Source organism: Dendrobates tinctorius, unplaced genomic scaffold (genome assembly GCF_039654945.1).
Source record: "Dendrobates tinctorius isolate UK_male_01 unplaced genomic scaffold, ASM3965494v1 ptg000082l, whole genome shotgun sequence".
Taxonomy (NCBI): Eukaryota; Metazoa; Chordata; class Amphibia; order Anura; family Dendrobatidae; genus Dendrobates; species Dendrobates tinctorius.
The window spans coordinates 20,918,814-20,937,292 of record NW_027361750.1 but is presented as its reverse complement, the minus strand read 5'-3'; the positions used below and the strand labels follow the sequence as shown (position 1 = coordinate 20,937,292).

General features: G+C 40.2%; 1 protein-coding gene across 1 annotated transcript in view; it reads left to right on the top strand.

Annotated features, from left to right (window-relative positions):
• UBXN2B (UBX domain protein 2B) overlaps positions 1–18,143 on the top strand; it is a 69,406-nt gene extending 51,263 nt beyond the window's left edge. The window contains exons 6-8 of the mRNA XM_073583959.1: positions 1,609–1,746; positions 4,867–5,028; positions 9,019–18,143. Coding sequence (XP_073440060.1) covers positions 1,609–1,746; positions 4,867–5,028; positions 9,019–9,181 — 463 coding nt within the window. The 3' untranslated portion in view covers positions 9,182–18,143. The remainder of the gene's footprint in view (positions 1–1,608; positions 1,747–4,866; positions 5,029–9,018) is intronic.
• Positions 18,144–18,479: the final 336 nt, after the last annotated feature.

Sequence of the window (18,479 nt, the reverse complement as noted above, 5' to 3'; positions counted from 1 at the left end):
GGAAGAGGAAAGTAGTAGTGTACCATAATACACCAACCAGACTAACAAGGTAAAACAAACAGGGATAAAGGAAAATACATATACAAATAAACTCACATAAACAGCATAGGTAAACACCGGGGAGTGGAGGATGGGGTAAAACCAAAGTATGAGATGAAAGGGAACTAGCACACAACCAAAACCTAACAACAGTCTCAGATAAATCCACAAAACGTCTTCTCAAACAATAACAACAAACCACCATCTCCTAACCATGCATCATAAAGCTAGCTCTGGCATTGAAAGCTAGCCCTGGCATTGAAAGCTAGCCAGGGCCCAGATTATATAGGACAGGGGAGTGGCTTACAGTGAACAGCTGAGAGCCTTTATGCAGGAAAGCTTCCAAGAGCTCTCAACTGAGCAGAATAACCCATGCACTGCTAAAAGAAACCTGCACCGTTTAATATGAAGGTGAAGTGCTTCTAAACAGTTCAGGAGTAGGAGAAATCAGACGCTGCGGTGTTCTGGCTCCTCTCTGTCGCGGTAAACTAGTGACAACGGCAAATAAAAATATGTTGTGCGGAGCGCTCTCCTCATTAATGCACTGGACTCAACCATGTGTGTGAACTTCTAATTGGTCCTATTAGTCAAAGGGTCCAGTATATTCCAGCTGCAGGAATAGGTAAATGGACTTTCAATAGTGACGTTTCAGCAACACTCAGAGATACAAGAGCGATTTATAATGGATGTTCTGCATCATTTGTTTTGTTAAATTTACCTTATTTTTCGGATTATAAGACGCTTTGGATTATAAGACGCACACCAAATTTTGAGGAGAAAAATAGGAAAGAAAACTTTTTAAATAAAATGGTGGTGCTTCTTATAATCCATGCGTCTTATTGCTTACCAGGGTTGGTGGCTTCGGTGAAGCGGGGTCCCAGAGTCGCTGCAGGAGGAGGCAAGAGTGGAGCATTGCTGCAGGCCGAAGGCTGGGATGATGGGGTGTTCCGATGTGCGGCATGCTGCTGCGGGTATCTGGTGGCGGTGCCGCGCTGTTTCCCCGGTGCTGCGGGGGGCTTGGCTGACATTTTGTGAAAGGCCAGAGGCCCCGGCAGTTCTTCCAAGGTTTCCTGTGCGGTGGACTCCGGGAAAATGACTGCCGGGGGCGGCGCATGCGCAGACGGAGACCTCGGCACCAAGATCTCGGGAGATGAGATTTCAGCGCTGAGATCTCATCTCCCGATGTGGCACCGCCACCGGGGACACAGCGCCGCAGCGGCGCGCCGATAAGGTATATCCGCATTATAAAATGCACCTCCATTTTCACCCCAAATTTTGGGGAAAAAGAGTGCATCTTATAATACGATAAATACTGTAAGTGTATTTTTTATTCACCAGTTAAATAAAATGTAATATTCCCTTAGCATAGGTACTGGGGGGTAATGGGTATAGAGGGTAGATACATAGGAGCACTCAAACCCTTAATCAGCTCCTGACTATCACCAAAGGCAATGCATTATTACATTAGATGTGACATACTGTATCATAGGTAGAAAATATTGTACCTGCTATGAAGCAAAAAAAGTTTCTTCACCTGTTCCTATGTATTATCTATCCATTATATTTTAGGGAAATTCCTTTAGAGCTGCAGCGAATGGTACATGGCGGTCAAGTCCGCTTAGATATGGAAGACCATCAAGACCAAGAATATGTTAAACCAAGGCTAAAATTCAAGGCCTTTAGTGGTGAGGGCAAAAAACTTGGAAGGTATAAGTGTAATTTATTTAATTTCAGATGTTTTTTTCCATTGCTTCAGTTCACTTGAGTTAATGAATATATTAGTTATGAGGCATGACAAAACTGTATTTAGGCATTATTTGCAGGGAAACACGCTGGCCCACATTTATCAATCTTATTTGCACAGATTTTAACTTCGCCCCTCAATATTTATCAAGTTTTGCACATTATAATAAATGTAATATTAATTATATAAGTACTACTTTTTAAAGGGTTTGTCCAGTACTTTTCTTTTGAGGGCCTAGCCTTATGATAGGTCATCAATAGGTTGGTGTAGGTGAGACACCCGGCACCCCCACTGATCAGCTGTTCCTGATGCTGATGGAAGCCGGCTGTGATCACTTTTGGAGCATAACAGGACATCTCCATCAACTGTATAATGGCTGCAGTTTGGAGCTACACATCCACCCATATTCATTCAACGTACTACATGGCCACAGCCACTATGCATTTTGACAGAGCTGTGTACTGTATAGTACACCAGAAATAGCTGATCGGCGAGGGTGCTGGGCGTCACACCATCATTGATCTGCTGTTGATGACCTATTCTAAGGCTAGGTCCTCAATAAAAAAAAAAGTACAGGACACCCCTTTAAGCACTGTAATATACATCCCAATTTTAGATAAGGGTCTGAAACCAATGTGCCAAATGTTGCAAGTCAATTCAAAATATTGTACAAACTGCAACTTTTTATGCTTGTTATTTGGTATACTTCATGATTGTACATAAGAACAGTAGATAAATATGTGAAATGCTGCTTGTTAATATAGCATGTTGCAAAAAATGTGACTTGCATGGTAAAAGGTATCTGTCGGTAGGATCAACTCTCTAAGCCGTTTATATGGTCATGTAGGTCCTAGGAAGCTGAATAAAGTGAGTGATATCTTGATATCTGCAATCCAATGTCTTATTCCAGAGAAATCCACATTTATCTTATATGTAAGTGAGCTACTAAGAACTATGGGCCGAACATAGATCTCCCTGAGAATCTGCCCCAGAGCTTGTTTTAAATGAAAGAGGGAGTTACCAGTGTGAGACATGTAATGACTGATAGACTGTTCAACTGATGTAGTGTCTCACATTAGTAATGCCCCCTTTAATGAAAATTAGCTCTGGGGGCAGATTCTCAGGAATATCAATATCCGGCCCATGGAGCTAAGCAGTTCATTTACATATAAGAAAAATGTGGATTTCTCTGGAATAAAATATCAGCTCACAGATATAAAGGCGTCATTTTATTCAACTTTTTAGAACTTGTGTCTCCTTATAAACGGATTAGAAGTGCTGATCCTACTGACAGATTCCCCTTTTAAAAATGCAAGACAAATGTATTTATTTCCCACTACAATATGTGACTTTTTGGCAGTTTTTTCTATAGAAGTCTAATCGTAAGTGTGTTGTACTTTATTCTGGAAGGTTAACCACACCTTTCTCATCATCTTTAAGTTTTGGTAAAGGTATTAAAACAATTGTAATAAATGGAGTAAAACATTGATAAATTTTGGTTTTAACATATCCAACAATGTCAACAATATTTGTAAAAATTTAGACGTAATTACAATGATAAATGTCCCTCTCTGTGGGTGGGGAAATGTAATATGGCACATTGTATAGTATAAAAAAGTCCTTTATTGTACAAGGCCAAATAGGCACAGACAACACTATTGGGCTTCCCCTCTGCTGGCTATAAAAATTACGTGGGAGACCACGACTTTTTTAAAAAATTTAATTCCTAATTTTACACACAGGATGTACACAGCGGGTGCTGAATACAACTCCCATCATTGTCGCCTGGACACGCGGGTCCGTGTGAAAAACCTAACGTGTGCACCACTATGGAATACAATGGGTGTGTGTCCGTATTTTCAGTCCTTAAAATAAAGCCCACATACGGACGCAAAAAATGGACGTGTGAAGGAGGCTTTAGATACAGTCAGTAATACAATTAAAGAACTTAAAATACTAGGAATTTAGGGAGGACAGGATAGAAGAAAAAGAAACTCAGAAGTAACTCGTGGGGTCTTCCACTTGCCTCGTAGCTAGTGGTAGTCAGTCCATTGGGATTGTGTATTATACCGTGTGCCTAGAACATTTTTTCACACATCATCTGAATCTTTTTCCATGGTTGCACTTTGATTGTCCTATGTGTATGATTTTGGAGCCCTGGTCATCACTTAGCGAAGCCTATTCTGCTATCTTTGTGGCTGCCCATTATTTGGAAGTACATTTTTCTGAGAATCCGAAGCAGATTTGCTTGCCAGCTTTCCTAGATAGTTCAATCTAAGGCTAGGGTCACACAAGCGTATATTCTCTCATCTTAGAGGATCTGGTCATTTATGCAAATCACAATCTGATCAGATTGTGTTCCAAATCTCCATCTTCTCCATTCTGTCAGTCCTTGAAAAACGGACTGCACCCAGATGTCATCCATGTGCAGTCCGATGGTTTCTCAGACTCATTGACTTGCGTGGTTATCCGAGCTGGATATCGTGTCCTATTCGGATATGCTGCAATTTTTTTCCTTGGACTGGCTCTGTCCATTGAGAAAATCGGGCATGTGCATGGCCCCATAAAATAAAATTGGTCCGAGGGCAATCCGATATTCTGTTCATATTTTATTCTTCAATATTATTCATATTTCATTCTTCATTTCAGCTAGTTTACTGGTCATTGCTGCTCCAGGATGCAATGTTTTCTACAGTCTCCTTTCATCTATTACCTCCCTGGAAGGAAAAGAAGAAAAAGATAGAATTACAGTTGTATGGAGGCTGCAGTGAGAGGAGAGGACAGTCAGTGATCAGTAGGTTTGATACCATCTTAAGACCTTTATGCTAAATAGTTTTTTTTTTCAACCTGAACCTGAGGTTTGTTAAAATCTATGACTTCTAAGGGAGAATATATTGTCAGACATAGGCGCCACGTGGTGATACAAGGAGGATCTGCAGCACGTTAACGCTTCCGGTGCTTATTTGCCTGGTCTCACTTTTCTGGGGCCTTCTACTCAAGTAATTGCATCCATTCACCAATGCTGATTGACCATGTTAATTTATTGATATATGCATCCTTGTTTTTTTGCTTCTGTCATACAGCTTGACTCCCGAAATAATCAGTACACCATCCTCCCCTGAAGAGGAACACAAACCATTTGTAAATGCTGAGGTAGAACTTGATGAGCATGTCCCAACAACGAAAATTCAGATTAGACTAGCTGATGGAAGTCGCCTCATCCAGAGATTCAACCTCAGTCATAGGTAATGACTTTACAACTTTACTTATGCATTTTAGGACATAGATCTGTACTATAGAGGAGGCTATGGACCCCCGCATTTCCTATTCAGTGGATCTGTGTAAGGGTATGTTCACACAGCTTTTTTTTCAGATGGGCAAAAACATCAAGTTTTTTTAGGCTTCAGGATAGACCTGCATTTTTGTTAACGTTTTGTTAATGCTTTTCTTTTCTAGTCTTCTGTTAGCCTTTCTTCAGCATTTTTCAGGAATCAAGAAAATGTTGGCTTTTTTCAGGAGAAAAAGGATACAAAGCTCTCAAAAAGACGCCAAGGTGTCTTCAAGGAATTTTTAGCCTTTCCATTAACTTGTACTGTACAGTATGGAGTTGCTTCACAGCAGAAAACATCTGAAGAATGATCCAATTACTTCTTTTAACTCCTTGTTGTGAAAACCTGAAGAAGATGTTCAAAAGAAATAACAATTTCATTTTTCAATTAAAAATTAATAGGAGTCTTTTAAGCATTTTTCCAACTGCTTTTCCAGGCATTTTTAAAAGCATTTTAACACTTTATCAACATGAGCGCATGTAGCTCGTGCTACTTTAAGTGGCCTGCTTAGACTGACTTTGTCTCCCATTGAGTACATCTGGGACATCATTGATCGGCAATAGCACAGGGAGCTGCCAGGAGTGGATCTTGATGATTTGTTGAAATGCATTTAGTGTGGCAGAAAATTCCTGAAGACAACCATTAATAACCTAATACCTTGACTTTATCTTCTTATTATGGTTATTTCATTGTTACGAAATGTGTATAGCAAATTTTTCAGTTTGTAAGACGCACCTTTTTCCCAAAAAAATTTGGGAGTGAAAGGGGGGTGCTCCTTATAATCTGAATGTAGCTTACCAGCTACGGTGAAGGGGGTCCCAGGGGACACTGCTGCAGGAAGCTGACGGCAGTGCAGAGATCTGAATCTGCGCATGCACCGCCTCTGGTGGTCATTTTCACAAAATCCACATAATTGAAAACCTTGGAAAGTGCGGGGATCCAGGTTTTACAAAATGTCAGAGGAGCCCCCGCACTGCTGAACCCATTACCAACCTGGGACCAGCAACATCGAACCTCCAAATATCCCTTCCTAGGGACCTCTGCATCGCACCATTCCCATCTCTGCCGCCAGCTTACTGCAGCAGCAACTCTGCTACCTGGGACCATGCTCCACCGCAGCCACCACCCCCGGTAAGCTGCAGTAAAAGCAGACTATAAGACGCACCAACATTTTAATAGAAAAGTTTTTTTCCTGTTTCCCTCCCCAAAATTTGGCATGCATCCTATAATCTGCAAAATACGGTATGTATGTGTGTGTGTGTATGTATGTGTGTATATATATATATATATATATATATATATATATATATATATATATATATATATATATATATATATATACTTTGTTACTTACTTTGCAAAAAATTTAGGCAGATGTGGAAAGAATGATTTCAAAAATAGAAGTACAAATCCTTATTTTGTATGAAGCGAAATGCAAAATGAATAAACAATGGAGGAATCTAAATCAATTAAGTATTTTGTGTGACCAACCTTTACCTTCAAAATAGCATCAATTCTTCTACGTACACTTGCACACATTTTTGACTCCTTAACGACATATATTTACATCATACGTTGTGTCCCTGACTTTGAGGTTTGATCTAATTATGAGTCCACATCTTTCCCAGCACATGACGTCTTATTTAATCAGTCATCATGTGCCTTCAACAGCCATGGGTGGAGATCCAGCCATGGCTGTTAACCAGTTAAATCCCGCTGTCAATGTCTGACAGTGGGATTTGGCACGTCATTCCAGCCACTCATCGGCACACCTGTCACGCCTTCGTGAGGTGCCATAAGGTTGTCATGACAGCCGGGTGTCTGCAGAGGACCCTCGTGCCTGTCATTATGATACTGCTGTGAACACTAAACGTTGGCCAGCATTCATAGGAGATTGTGATTTCTGCTATACGTAAAAAATCCCCACAGAGGTTAAAATCACCCCCTTTTGCCCCATTGAAATTAAAACAATTAAAAAAATGCACATATTTGGTATCGCTGTGTTCAGAAATAAAAAAGAAAGGCTAATCAGATCGGTAAACAGCACAACAAGAAAAATATCGGAACCCCATAATCACTTCTTTTGGCCGTCGCAACAGTGCAATAAAATGTTGATTAAAAGAAATGATTAAAACATTGTATCTACCCCAAAATGGTCTCAAGAAAAATGGCAGCTCAGAGAGAAAAAAAGCCATCACACTGTCCCAGATCCCGAAAAATGGAAACTCTTCTCGTAAAATACCAATCAATGCAAAAAACATTTTTTCTTACAAATTTTGGAATTGTTTTCATCACTTAAATAAAAAGTAAACTGTTTGTGTTTGGTCTCTGCCTACTCGAACTGACTTGGAGAATCATATTGCCAGGTCAGTTTTACCATTTATAATCGGTAAATAAAAAATCCATAAAGCAATTGTGGAATTGCACTTTTTTTTTGCAATTTCACCGCATTTTTATTTTTTTTTCCCGTTTTCCAGTACACTATATGGTAAAATCAATGGTGCCATTCCAAAGTACTACTCGTCTTGCAAAAAAACAAGCTCCCATAGTGACAGAAATATAAATAGTTATGGCTCTTGAAAGAAGGGGGAGGAAAAAACGGAAAATGGCCTTGGTGTGAGGGGGTTAAAGGAATACAACAGGGATTCTGTTCCAAACATTTTTCAGAACTAAGCACGGATATTCTGTGGATGGAGGGTAGCGCAAATCTTTTCCTTTTCATGTAATCGTAGACAGACTCAATGTTGAGATCAGGTCTCTGCAGAGGCCAAGTCATCGCTTCCAGGGCTCTTCGTTCTTCTCTATGCTGAATACAGCAACTGACTATAGGGATATATATCAGAGACTGAGCTTCATAGAACATTTTTGAACGCATAGCAGGAAAGTAAGGTTAATAACATAGTTTTCATTACAAAATCTTCAAATTGCTCAATCACTCAAGTTAATTGATGCAAAAATGAATACACCCCACATTATTTTGTATGACCTTCATGATTTTTAAGAACAGCACTAGTGATGAGCGACCGTGCTCAGATATGGTGTTATACATGCCGTACAGTTTTGAAGCCATCAGTTCCAAAAATATTTATCTTGGTCTCCCCACTTTAGAGTATAGAGTCCTAGTAGTATTCAAATTTTTCAGTACGGTCCCTTGCAAATTATAGGTGTGTTTCTTTGTGCATGGGCCGTAAGAGACTTCATGGACAAATACCATTCCTCTGAAGTGTATTGTGTCACGGTAAACACTCACCCCGGTTTGGCTTTCTACCTCTTTAGCTAACTGCAGTGAACTTGCACTTCAATTTTGTTGAATCCCGCTGATCAGTTCCATCTTTGTTAATTTTTTGTATCGCTTTTGTTACACTATTCTGACTGATAAGTAAAGCTTTGTTGATCATCTTGTTGCCTTAACCTTTCTCCTGTAAAGAAATTATTTTCTCTCTCAGGTGACATTTCTCTTCCATGTGGTGCCATTGCTGACATCTTGACATGGGAAGGGGTTTTCCTTAGGTAGTTCCCATTTATACTCAACTACCTGCTGAACACCTACTTAGGCGTACCCGTGGTTCAATTCTTGATAATTTGAATGTTGTAGTCTAAACTTTAGTTTTGCTCCTAAGACTTTCTTTGCGGTGTACTCATTTTTGCAACATGGTCTTGAATGAATTTTTTAGGAAAATTACTTTTTCTGGTGTGCAAAATAGCAAATCTTGTTTGTAAATCAATGGCCCATATTTATGGAAGCACTTTGTAGTATGGGACACCATAGAAAATCTTAATTCTGAAAGCAAACCAAAGTTTTTCTGACAACTCTGTTGGGGTGAACTTATTTATGCTGAGCACTGTATATATTTGGACACAACTCTTTTCCTTGTGTATATATAGTCTCTTTTTCTTTTCTTTCAGAATTGTGGATGTACGACACTTTATCATTCAGTCTCGCTCAGACTTTGCACAGACTGATTTTGTTTTGGTGACCACATTTCCAAACACAGAACTTACAGACGAAGACCAGACACTGGAAGAAGCCGATATACTCAACACTGTGATTCTTCAGAGAATGAAGTAATTCTGCCCTCCCACGTTCTGTGGCTGAACAAATATTTAAGTGCCATTTTCTGCCTCCAGCCATTAGGGCTTTTATACAGTATTATTGTGATTATGCATTTATCATATATCCATCAGTGTAAGCTGATGATTAGGGTTTTTTTTATGCATGTTTTTTCCTGGAGCCAATTATATAGTTTTCACAGACCGTCCTATTTTATATTACCAAGCATGGTATATGGATAAAAGGTAACTGTGAAGTTAGAGGAAATGTGTGAAGATACAATAATGCAGATGCATCATGTCAGAGATTTCCTAATATATTTTAGTATAATCTATTTTCTTAATATAGAGCTGATCATACGGATCATGGATGTCGATGGGAGATTCCTTATTTACATTCCATTTGAAAAAGTTCTCAAATCAATGAAAGTGGGATGTAATACAACAGATTAGAACTTTAGTAGTACAATAGCCAAGATATTACAATATCCAAGTGAACATACGAAATGTGTGGACCTCATGTTAAGTTCTCCACCTGCCTCCTCTAGACTGCACTTGGAAAAATGGTGGCATGTTCCTGTACTGTTTTCCCATCCGGTGGAGTTTTCCGGTATACAATGTATATGTGTATGCGTATCTGCGGTATGTATTATACTTACATTAGTCAGCTCTATCAATACCACTAGTAACAATAACATCTGTCAAAGGTTAGAGATATTAAGTAAAAATAGAGGATATGAGCAATTCGGCCAATGACTAAATTAGGTAGCCAACCAGGTCACCGAATCTCCAAAGCAGTAGATTTTATAAGGGGTCTTCACAATATGCAAGAGGGGTGAAAATGGGTAAAAAAAATATATATATAATACCGCCAATGGTTTTTTTGGGTTTTAGTCTTATGGCGGTAATATTTTTCTTTTAGTCAAAACTTTGTAAAAAATGTAGGATTGTATTCCTATTTTCTGACACAATATTTTTTTTTCAATAGAGGGATAATTTTTTTTTGTGAGCTCTGGCTTTTATTGGTACCATTTTGGGGTTTGTTCAATGTTTTTAGCCCACTTTTTTAGCATGTGAGATGATGAAGGGACTTGCACCTGCAATTGTTTGATACTTCAGAATTGCAGTATATAGCTAAAGGGCCGATCTTCTATGAAGCCCAACCCCAGGCAGGTTTCAAGAGATTACAGACATGGCAGCAACAGGGCCTTCAGTAGGCGCCGGCTACCATGGCCTCCTAATGGCTCCTCACAATTGTGCGCACGCATATCTAAACTATTTAAATTCCTCTCTCTCTACATTTGACAACGGCATGTAAATGGCTAAACAACAGCAATTGGAGATAGCATCGGTAGATGCTATTAGAGGCAGGTGCTGGCTGTACAATGCAGTTGGCACCTGCCCTGTATGGAGCATGCTGAGGATCCTGCATCGTTCATAGGACATGTATGTCCTACGCAGGCAGGGGGTTAAAGAAGTGATAGGGTCAAGGGTGGTTCCCAAGATAACTGTAACACAAGCTACTAGAAAACGTAACTCTCGCTATGATTATAAGCTGTCAGAACACACAATCTGATGCGAAAGCGCCTATGCTAACCCTGTCAAGTGCTGAAAGTGCCTTCAGTGAAGTTTCTGCACATCTGAATTGAACCATGAAGCAATGGAAGGGGTAGGTTCTTTCGTTTGGATCTTGCATTATTTCCCATCACGTGTGTGTGTGTGTGTGTGTGTGTGAAGGAAAGAACAACAGAGGCAGTGTAATGTAATGTTCTGTTGAGAAACCTTGGATCCTGGTATTTACCGTGGGTGAAATAAGTATTGAACACGTCAACAATTTTTTAAATAAACATATTTGTAAAGGTGCTATTGACATGAAATTATCAACAGATGTCGATAACCCATCAAATAAAACCATGCAGTGGGTTGTGAAAGTATTCTACCCCCCTTGTCATTTTTTGTCTTTTGCTACCTCACAACCTGGAATTTCACTGTTTTTTTAGGGTTTGCATCAATTCATGTAAAGAACATCCCCTAATACTGTGAACATTTGGTTTTCTTTTTATTGTGAAGCAAACCACAGAAAGGACAAAATAACTGAAAACTTCAGTGTTGTAACTACTCATCCCCCTAAAGTTAGTTCTTTGTAGAGCCTCCTTATGCGTCAGTTAGAGCTGCAAGTCGCTTTGGATAAGTCTCCAGCGTTTCCTCTGGTGAACAGCAATTGTCAAGTCTGACCACAGATTATCAATTGGATTAAGGTCTGGTGTTTGACTATACCACTCCAAAACATTTACACGTTTTCCTTTAAACCACTAGTGTGTTGCTTTAGCAGTATGTTTTGGGTCATTTGTTTTGTTGAAAGGTGAACCTCCATCCCAGTCTCAAATCACTGATAGACTGAAACAAGTTTTGCTCAAGAATTTCCCTGTATTTCGCACCATCCAACTTCCCCTCTACTTGGACCATTTTCCCTGTCCCTGCTACCAAAAAGCCCACAGCATGATGCAACCACCACCATGTTACTCTGTTGGCATGGTGTTCTTGATGGGATGAGCTGTGTTGGTTTGGCGCCAGACATAGCTTTCACCTTGGTGGCCAAACAGTTAAATTTTGGTCTCATCTGCCCACAGCACCTTCCTCCATACATTTGAGGAGTCTCCCACTTGTCTTTTGGAAAACTTAAAATGAGCCTTAGTATTTTTGTGTGCAAATTGCCTCTTCAGAGAGAAAGAGGACATGAACTCTATAGCGCCACCTGTTGGTAGTAGCGATCCTACAAGTCACAATCAACCCTTTAACGAGTCTTGCAATATGACTTAGGATAAAAGCCAAATCAGAATCTCAATTTGCAGACACAGTGTTTCGGGCTATCGGCCTTCATCAGTGCAAAGTATGAGAACTGATTTGGCTAGGTGAGAGGCTCTGGACTGGGGTCTAAGGGGTAAGGTTTCTCCTTGTGGAGAGTGACATGCCAGCTCGGGCTTGTCAAAGTAGGTAAGGAGGCTTATTCGCCGTGCAATGCTCCTCTGGGAAATTTAATATTTTTTGTGTGTAAGTAAAGGCTTTCTTCTGCCCACTCTTCCATAAAGACCTTCTGTATGGAGTGCACGACTTATTATGGTCGTATGTACAGACACTCCAGCCTCTACTTGGGAACTCTGCAGCTCCTTCAGGGTTACCTTTGGTCTCTGTGCTGCCTTTCTGATTAATGCCCTCCTTGCCTGGGCTGAGTTTTGGTGGGCGGCCCTCTTTTGGCAGGTTTGTTGTGGTACCATGCTTTTTACATTAGATGATAATGGATTTGATGGTGCTCCCAGGATTCAACAAAGATTGGGATATTTTTATAACCCAGCCCTGACTTGTACTTCTCAACAACTTTGTCCCCAACTTGATTGGAGATCTCCTTGGCCTTCATGGTGTTGTTTGGTTAGTGTTTCCTCTTAATGGTGTTACAGTGTCTGTGGCCTTTCACAAAAGGTGTGTATATACTGACAGACCATGTGACACTTAGATTGCACACAGGTGGACTTCCTTTCACTAAGCATGTGACTTATGGAGTTAATTGCTTGCACCAGAATTTTTTAGAGGCTTCATAGGAAAAGGGTGAAAACATATGCAAATGCCTATTTTTAGGTATTTGATCCCATAAATTTAATTTATGCCTATATTTTTCTCAGTTCACTTCACCAACTTAAACTATATAGTGTTGATGCATCAAACAAAAATCGGATTACAAAAATATTTAAACACCCGATTTTAATGTGACAAAATAGGTAAAAAGCCAGTGGGGGTGAATACATTTGCAAACCACTATAGATGTCCATAAAATTAAGTTATGTTTAATAATGAAAAATGACACTGGGAAAAAGTATTGAACACTGAAAAATGAGGTGCAAAAAGTCATGGAAAGTCATGACACCAGCTGAAATCTATCAATAATTAGAAAGCAATCCTGCAACTTAGTTAAAATAATACAATCTGCTTCAACTGATGGCCTACAAAAAGGTGCCTCATTATCAAGATGCCACAGAAGAAACAACCAGTGAGCTGTATCAAGACTATTGCAACCTTATTGTTGCGAAACATGCTGATGGCATTGATTGCAGAAGAATATCCAAACTACTGTGCCGCTAATTATAGACCTGTCTCTAATCTTCCCTTCATCTCTAAACACCTGGTCCACACCCGTCTTATCCGCTATCTCTCAGATAACTCTCTCCTCGACCCTCTACAATCCGGTTTCCGCTCTCTACACTCTACTGAAACTACCCTCACTAAAGTCTCTAATGATCTAACAGCTAAATCTAATGGTCACTACTCCATGCTAATTCTCTTGGATCTCTCCGCAGCATTCGACAATGTGGATCATCAGCTCCTCCTCACTATGCTCCATTCCATTGGCCTCATGGACACCATTCTCTCTTGGTTCTCCTCCTATCTCTCTGACCGCTCCTTTACTGTATCTTTTGCTGGCTCCTCCTCCTCTCATCTTCCCCTTTCTGTTGAGGTTCCTCAAGGATCAGTCCTAGGCCCCCTCCTCTTCTCTTTGTATACTGCCCCTATTGGTCAAGCAATCAGTAGATTTGGGTTCCAGTACCATCTCTATGTTGATGACACTCAATTATAGACGACTTCTCTTGATATCACGCCTGCCTTTTTGGAAAACACCAGTGATTGTCTTACCGCTGTCTCATTGTATCTGAAACTAAACCTGTCAAAAACAACTTCTCGTGTTTCCTCCCTCTACTAACCTACTTTTGCCCGACATTGCCATTTCCGTGTGTGGTTCCACCATTACTCCCCAGCAACATGCCTGCTGTCTTGGGGTCATACTTGATTGTGAGCTTTCATTCACCCCCCACATCAGGTTACTGGCTCGCTCTTGTTATCTGCACCTCAAAAACATTTCTAGAATTCGATCCTTTCTTACTTTCGACTCTGCAAAAGCTCTTACTGTTTCTCTTATTCATTCTCGTCTGGACTATTGTAACTCTCTACTAATTGGCCTTCCTCTTACCAAACTCTCCTGTTGTGAGTTCATTTTCCCCTTCATTACTGAGGCCCGAGGAACTCCCTCTTCTGGTAAAGAAAGGTAGTGAGCCTGATTATCAAACACCTGAGGCTGATGATGATGACTGGCTGAGTGGAGTTACGGACTGGATATAAGGCTGCCGACGCCCTTCTGCCCTGCGGGTGATTTCTCTGTGGGATCCTTGGAGACCAGTCTGAATTCCTGCTCCTCTAAAGCTAAGTTTGCTGCTCGGCCTTTTGCTTTTGTGCTTTGACTTTGTTTTGCTTTGTTTTTCTGGATTTCTGCCATTCCCTGCTGGAGTGTGCTGAATTCATTTAGCTCTGTCTTCTGAAAATACCTGAGTGCTGATTTAGTTTTTTGAAGCATAGCTGCTTCAGGGCCTTTTCCATATCAGCTTGTTGGCTTATGTCTTTGATAGGGTTTTGGCAGATTGCAGACAGCAGCCTTCCTGTCCTTTCCTATCTAGATAGTTGCGGGCCCCGTCTTTGCTCAGTCTAAATTTCTGTCTGTGTTAGTATTTTCATCTTGCTTCACCGTCATTATATGTTGGGGGCTGCCTATTGCTTTGGGGTCTGCTCTGGGGCAGTTTAGATTTCCCCTTTCTTTCTTTAGGCCTATGTAATTCTCCGGCTGTGATCGAGGGGTCTAGGGCTTCGTAGGAACCCCCCACGGCTACTGCTAGTTGTGTTGATAGGTTCAGGGGTCTGCAATCTGATAGTTGCCAACTTCTCTGGTTTTCTGGACTTAGCTTGTATTTCTGCTTTAGCCTCCTACGGTGACTCATTCATAACACTCTCCCCTCTCCAATCCATCCTTAATGCTGCAGCCAGGATCATATTCCTCACCAATCGCTATACCGATGCCTCTACCTTGTGCCAGTCCTTACACTGGCTATCCATCCACTCCAGAATTCAGTGTAAAGTTATTACCCTCACACACAAAGCACTCCATGGCTCAGCACCACCCTACAGCTCCCTAGTCTCAGCCTATCACCCTACCTGTGCCCTCCGTTCTGCTAATTACTTGAGGCTAACATCCTCATTAATCAGAACCTCCCACTCCCGTCTCCAAGACTTTTCACGTGCCACGCTGTTTCTTTGGAATGCACTACCCAGGCTAATACGATTAAGCCCCAATCCTCACATTTTTAAGCATGCCTTAAAAACGCAATTGTTCAGACTGGCCTATCGCCTCAACGCACTAACCTAAAAATTACTGTGTGGTTCATTTCAAAATTTTTTTTACCATATCCAGGTTCCTTGCATCATGTTCTCACCTGCTTTTTGCATTTAATAGCCCTCTGTGTCTCTACTGTTACATATTTAGACTGTTAACTGGTTCATGCAGCAACGGGAACATCTGATTCTTACACTAGAGATGGCCCAAACAATAAAAACAATTGTTACCATCCACCTTTTGTGTCTCCCCTTTTTCCTTATAGATTGTAAGCTTACGAGCAGGGCCCTCATTCCTCTTGGTATCTGTTATGATCTATGTGATTATTGTTATGCTGTAATGTCTATTGTCTGTAGAAGTCCCCTCTATAATGTCAAGTGCTACGGAATATGTTGGCGCTATAGAAATAAAATTATTATTACTGAAGGCTCCAGTGAGCACTGCTGGGGCTATAATCCAAAAGTGGAAAGAACGTAATTTTGCCATAAACCACCATGACCAGGGGCCCAACGCAAGATTTCAGACAGAGGAGTGAAAATAATTATCAGTAGAGTTGTCCAAGAGCCAAGGACCATTTGTGGAGATCTACAGAAAGACCTGGAAGTGATGCACTCAACCTCCATGGCCTGTATGCACGCTCATCATGCAAAACTCAATTGCTGAACAAAAGGCATGTTCAAGCATTTTAAAGTTTGCTCAGCAACATTTAGACAAGCCTGTGAAGTACTGGGAGAATAACTTCTGGTCAGATGAGATCAAAATTGAACTCTTTGGATGGCTATAAAGCACACCATGTTTGGAGGCCAAAAGGCACTGCATATCACCCCCCAAAAAAAACCAACAATGAAGTTTGGAGGTGGGAACAGCATGGTGTTGGGCTGTTTTTCATCACACGACACTGGCAAACTTAATAAAATTGAAAGAAAGATGAATGGACCAAGACATTCGTGATAAAAATATGCTGCCATCTACCAGGCTGATGAAGATGAAACAGGGGTGGACATTTTAAAAAGACAATGATCCCAAACAGCCAAGGAAACTCTCACTTGGTTTCAGAGAAAAAAATAAAGCTGCTAGAATGGCCCAGCCAATCAACTGAGCTGAATCCAATAGAACATTTATGGAAGGAACCTAAAGCTCAGAGTTCATAGAAAGAGCCCACAGAACATTCAAGATTTTAAAAGTGTTTGTGTGGACAAATGGGCCACAATCTCACCTGAGCAATGCAGTTTCTTCATACAGGAGGTATCTTGAAGCTGTCATCACCAACAAAGGCTTTTGTAAGAAGTCTTAAATACATTTCAGTAAGTGTTCAATACCTTTTCCCTGTGTCACTTCTTACACATACAGTTGTGGAAATGTCAATACTTTTGGCCACAACTGTACCTTAATTTATGGACAGCTAATGGTTTGATGTCTTTGCCTGTGTGTATTGGATGTGTTGTTACCAACATCTGGTGAGAATTTCATGTCAATAGCACCTTTAGAAATATATTTACTTGGAAAATTGGTGACGTTCAATACTTATTTCACCCCCTGTATCTGGATACTATTTTGACATGATCTACAAACTATCTAGACTTTGTCACAGATCAGGTACATGCCTTCCTGGCAACAGTATGCCCCAAACTTGGTATTGACTTCAAGCCTCAACTTTCAGGAGTGAAAAGATCTAGATCTGACCGGCTCACATATGTTTTGGTGGCAACAAGGGAGCTTACACAATATTAGTAATGGTTGTTGATGTTTACTGCTGAACAGTGTATAGATGTGTCCAACTTTACATTTTGGCAAATTTTATTAAGGACTCCCAATTTGTCACTACACAATTTCACCACATTATCAGTACATGCTATGAAAACCTTCATCAGGCTAACTCTTATCACAGCTGCTGGATGTCCACATAGAGCATCTTAGGGCCAATATACATGCGCGGACCATGAGTGTTAAATGACCGCCGATTATCTATATACAGTCCAATTGTCGGTCGTTTACGGGCCAGTTTACACCTTCCAAGGAACGTTCTATGCACACAGAACAGTTTTTTAGTACGTTTGTTCTGTGCCCTTAGAATATCACATTACTAGATGCATTTATCCTGTTTACACAGGGTGATTAACCGGCAAAAATGATCATTTTTAAGCAGGATTAAAAACCATGATATTTAATCAACCGTTTTATTCATTCAACAAAGTGATTTCCGTCCTGTCTAGCTGGGCTTAGCTGCTTAAATTAGTGTTTCTACGTATTAATATAGACACCTACAAAAAGGTACAGTGAAGCCATCTTATAACAAGAAAAAGCTACTTGAGTTCTGCCAAGAGGAAAGGTGAGGAAGAATCTGTGTGTGTATGCTTGTGTCTGTGTGTATGTCCATGTGTGTGTGTCTCAGCTCCTACATACCATTCTCAGATAACAACAACCAGATGCTGACAGTTTCCCTTTAAATAATGTGTACTTTCAATGAAAGGCACACACCTCGTTGTAAATACGTTCATGAAATATGCTCAAGACTACTTTCCTTGTTATGGTTGTCACCTGTCATAAACAAAAACATGTACAACCAAAGCAAGGCATATACCTTTGTAGCAACCAGTAAGAATAAAGCTATCATTTTTTTTTTTAATAAAGCATTGCGTAAGTTAATTTAGATGCAGACTCTTTCTTTGCACTCTTTCATATATTAGACTATATGTTTATTTTATTTTTTTATTGATATGTTCTGTCAAAAAGAACTGAACTTGATGCACTTAATAAATAGATAATACGATAATTAGATAATCACTGATTTATGTTAAAGTTGTTTAGCATGGACACGATTGTGCAGTCTGATTTTTACATTTGTTTTTTCTGGGATAGTACTGAATACAAGTCCATGTGTCTTTTTGCATATTCACCATTGTATTATTGCATTCCCCATTGTACATTTAGTACATAGTAATATATTTGATCACAAACTATGCTGCTTAAAACAAAACCCTGTTTTAAAATATTCTACGGTTATCATTTGTAACACTATAAGGGTGTGTGTGTGCACACGTTGCGGATTTTTTCCTGCATAAAAATCCGTATCGCTTGGCAGAAACCGCAGGGTAAAACGCATGCAGTT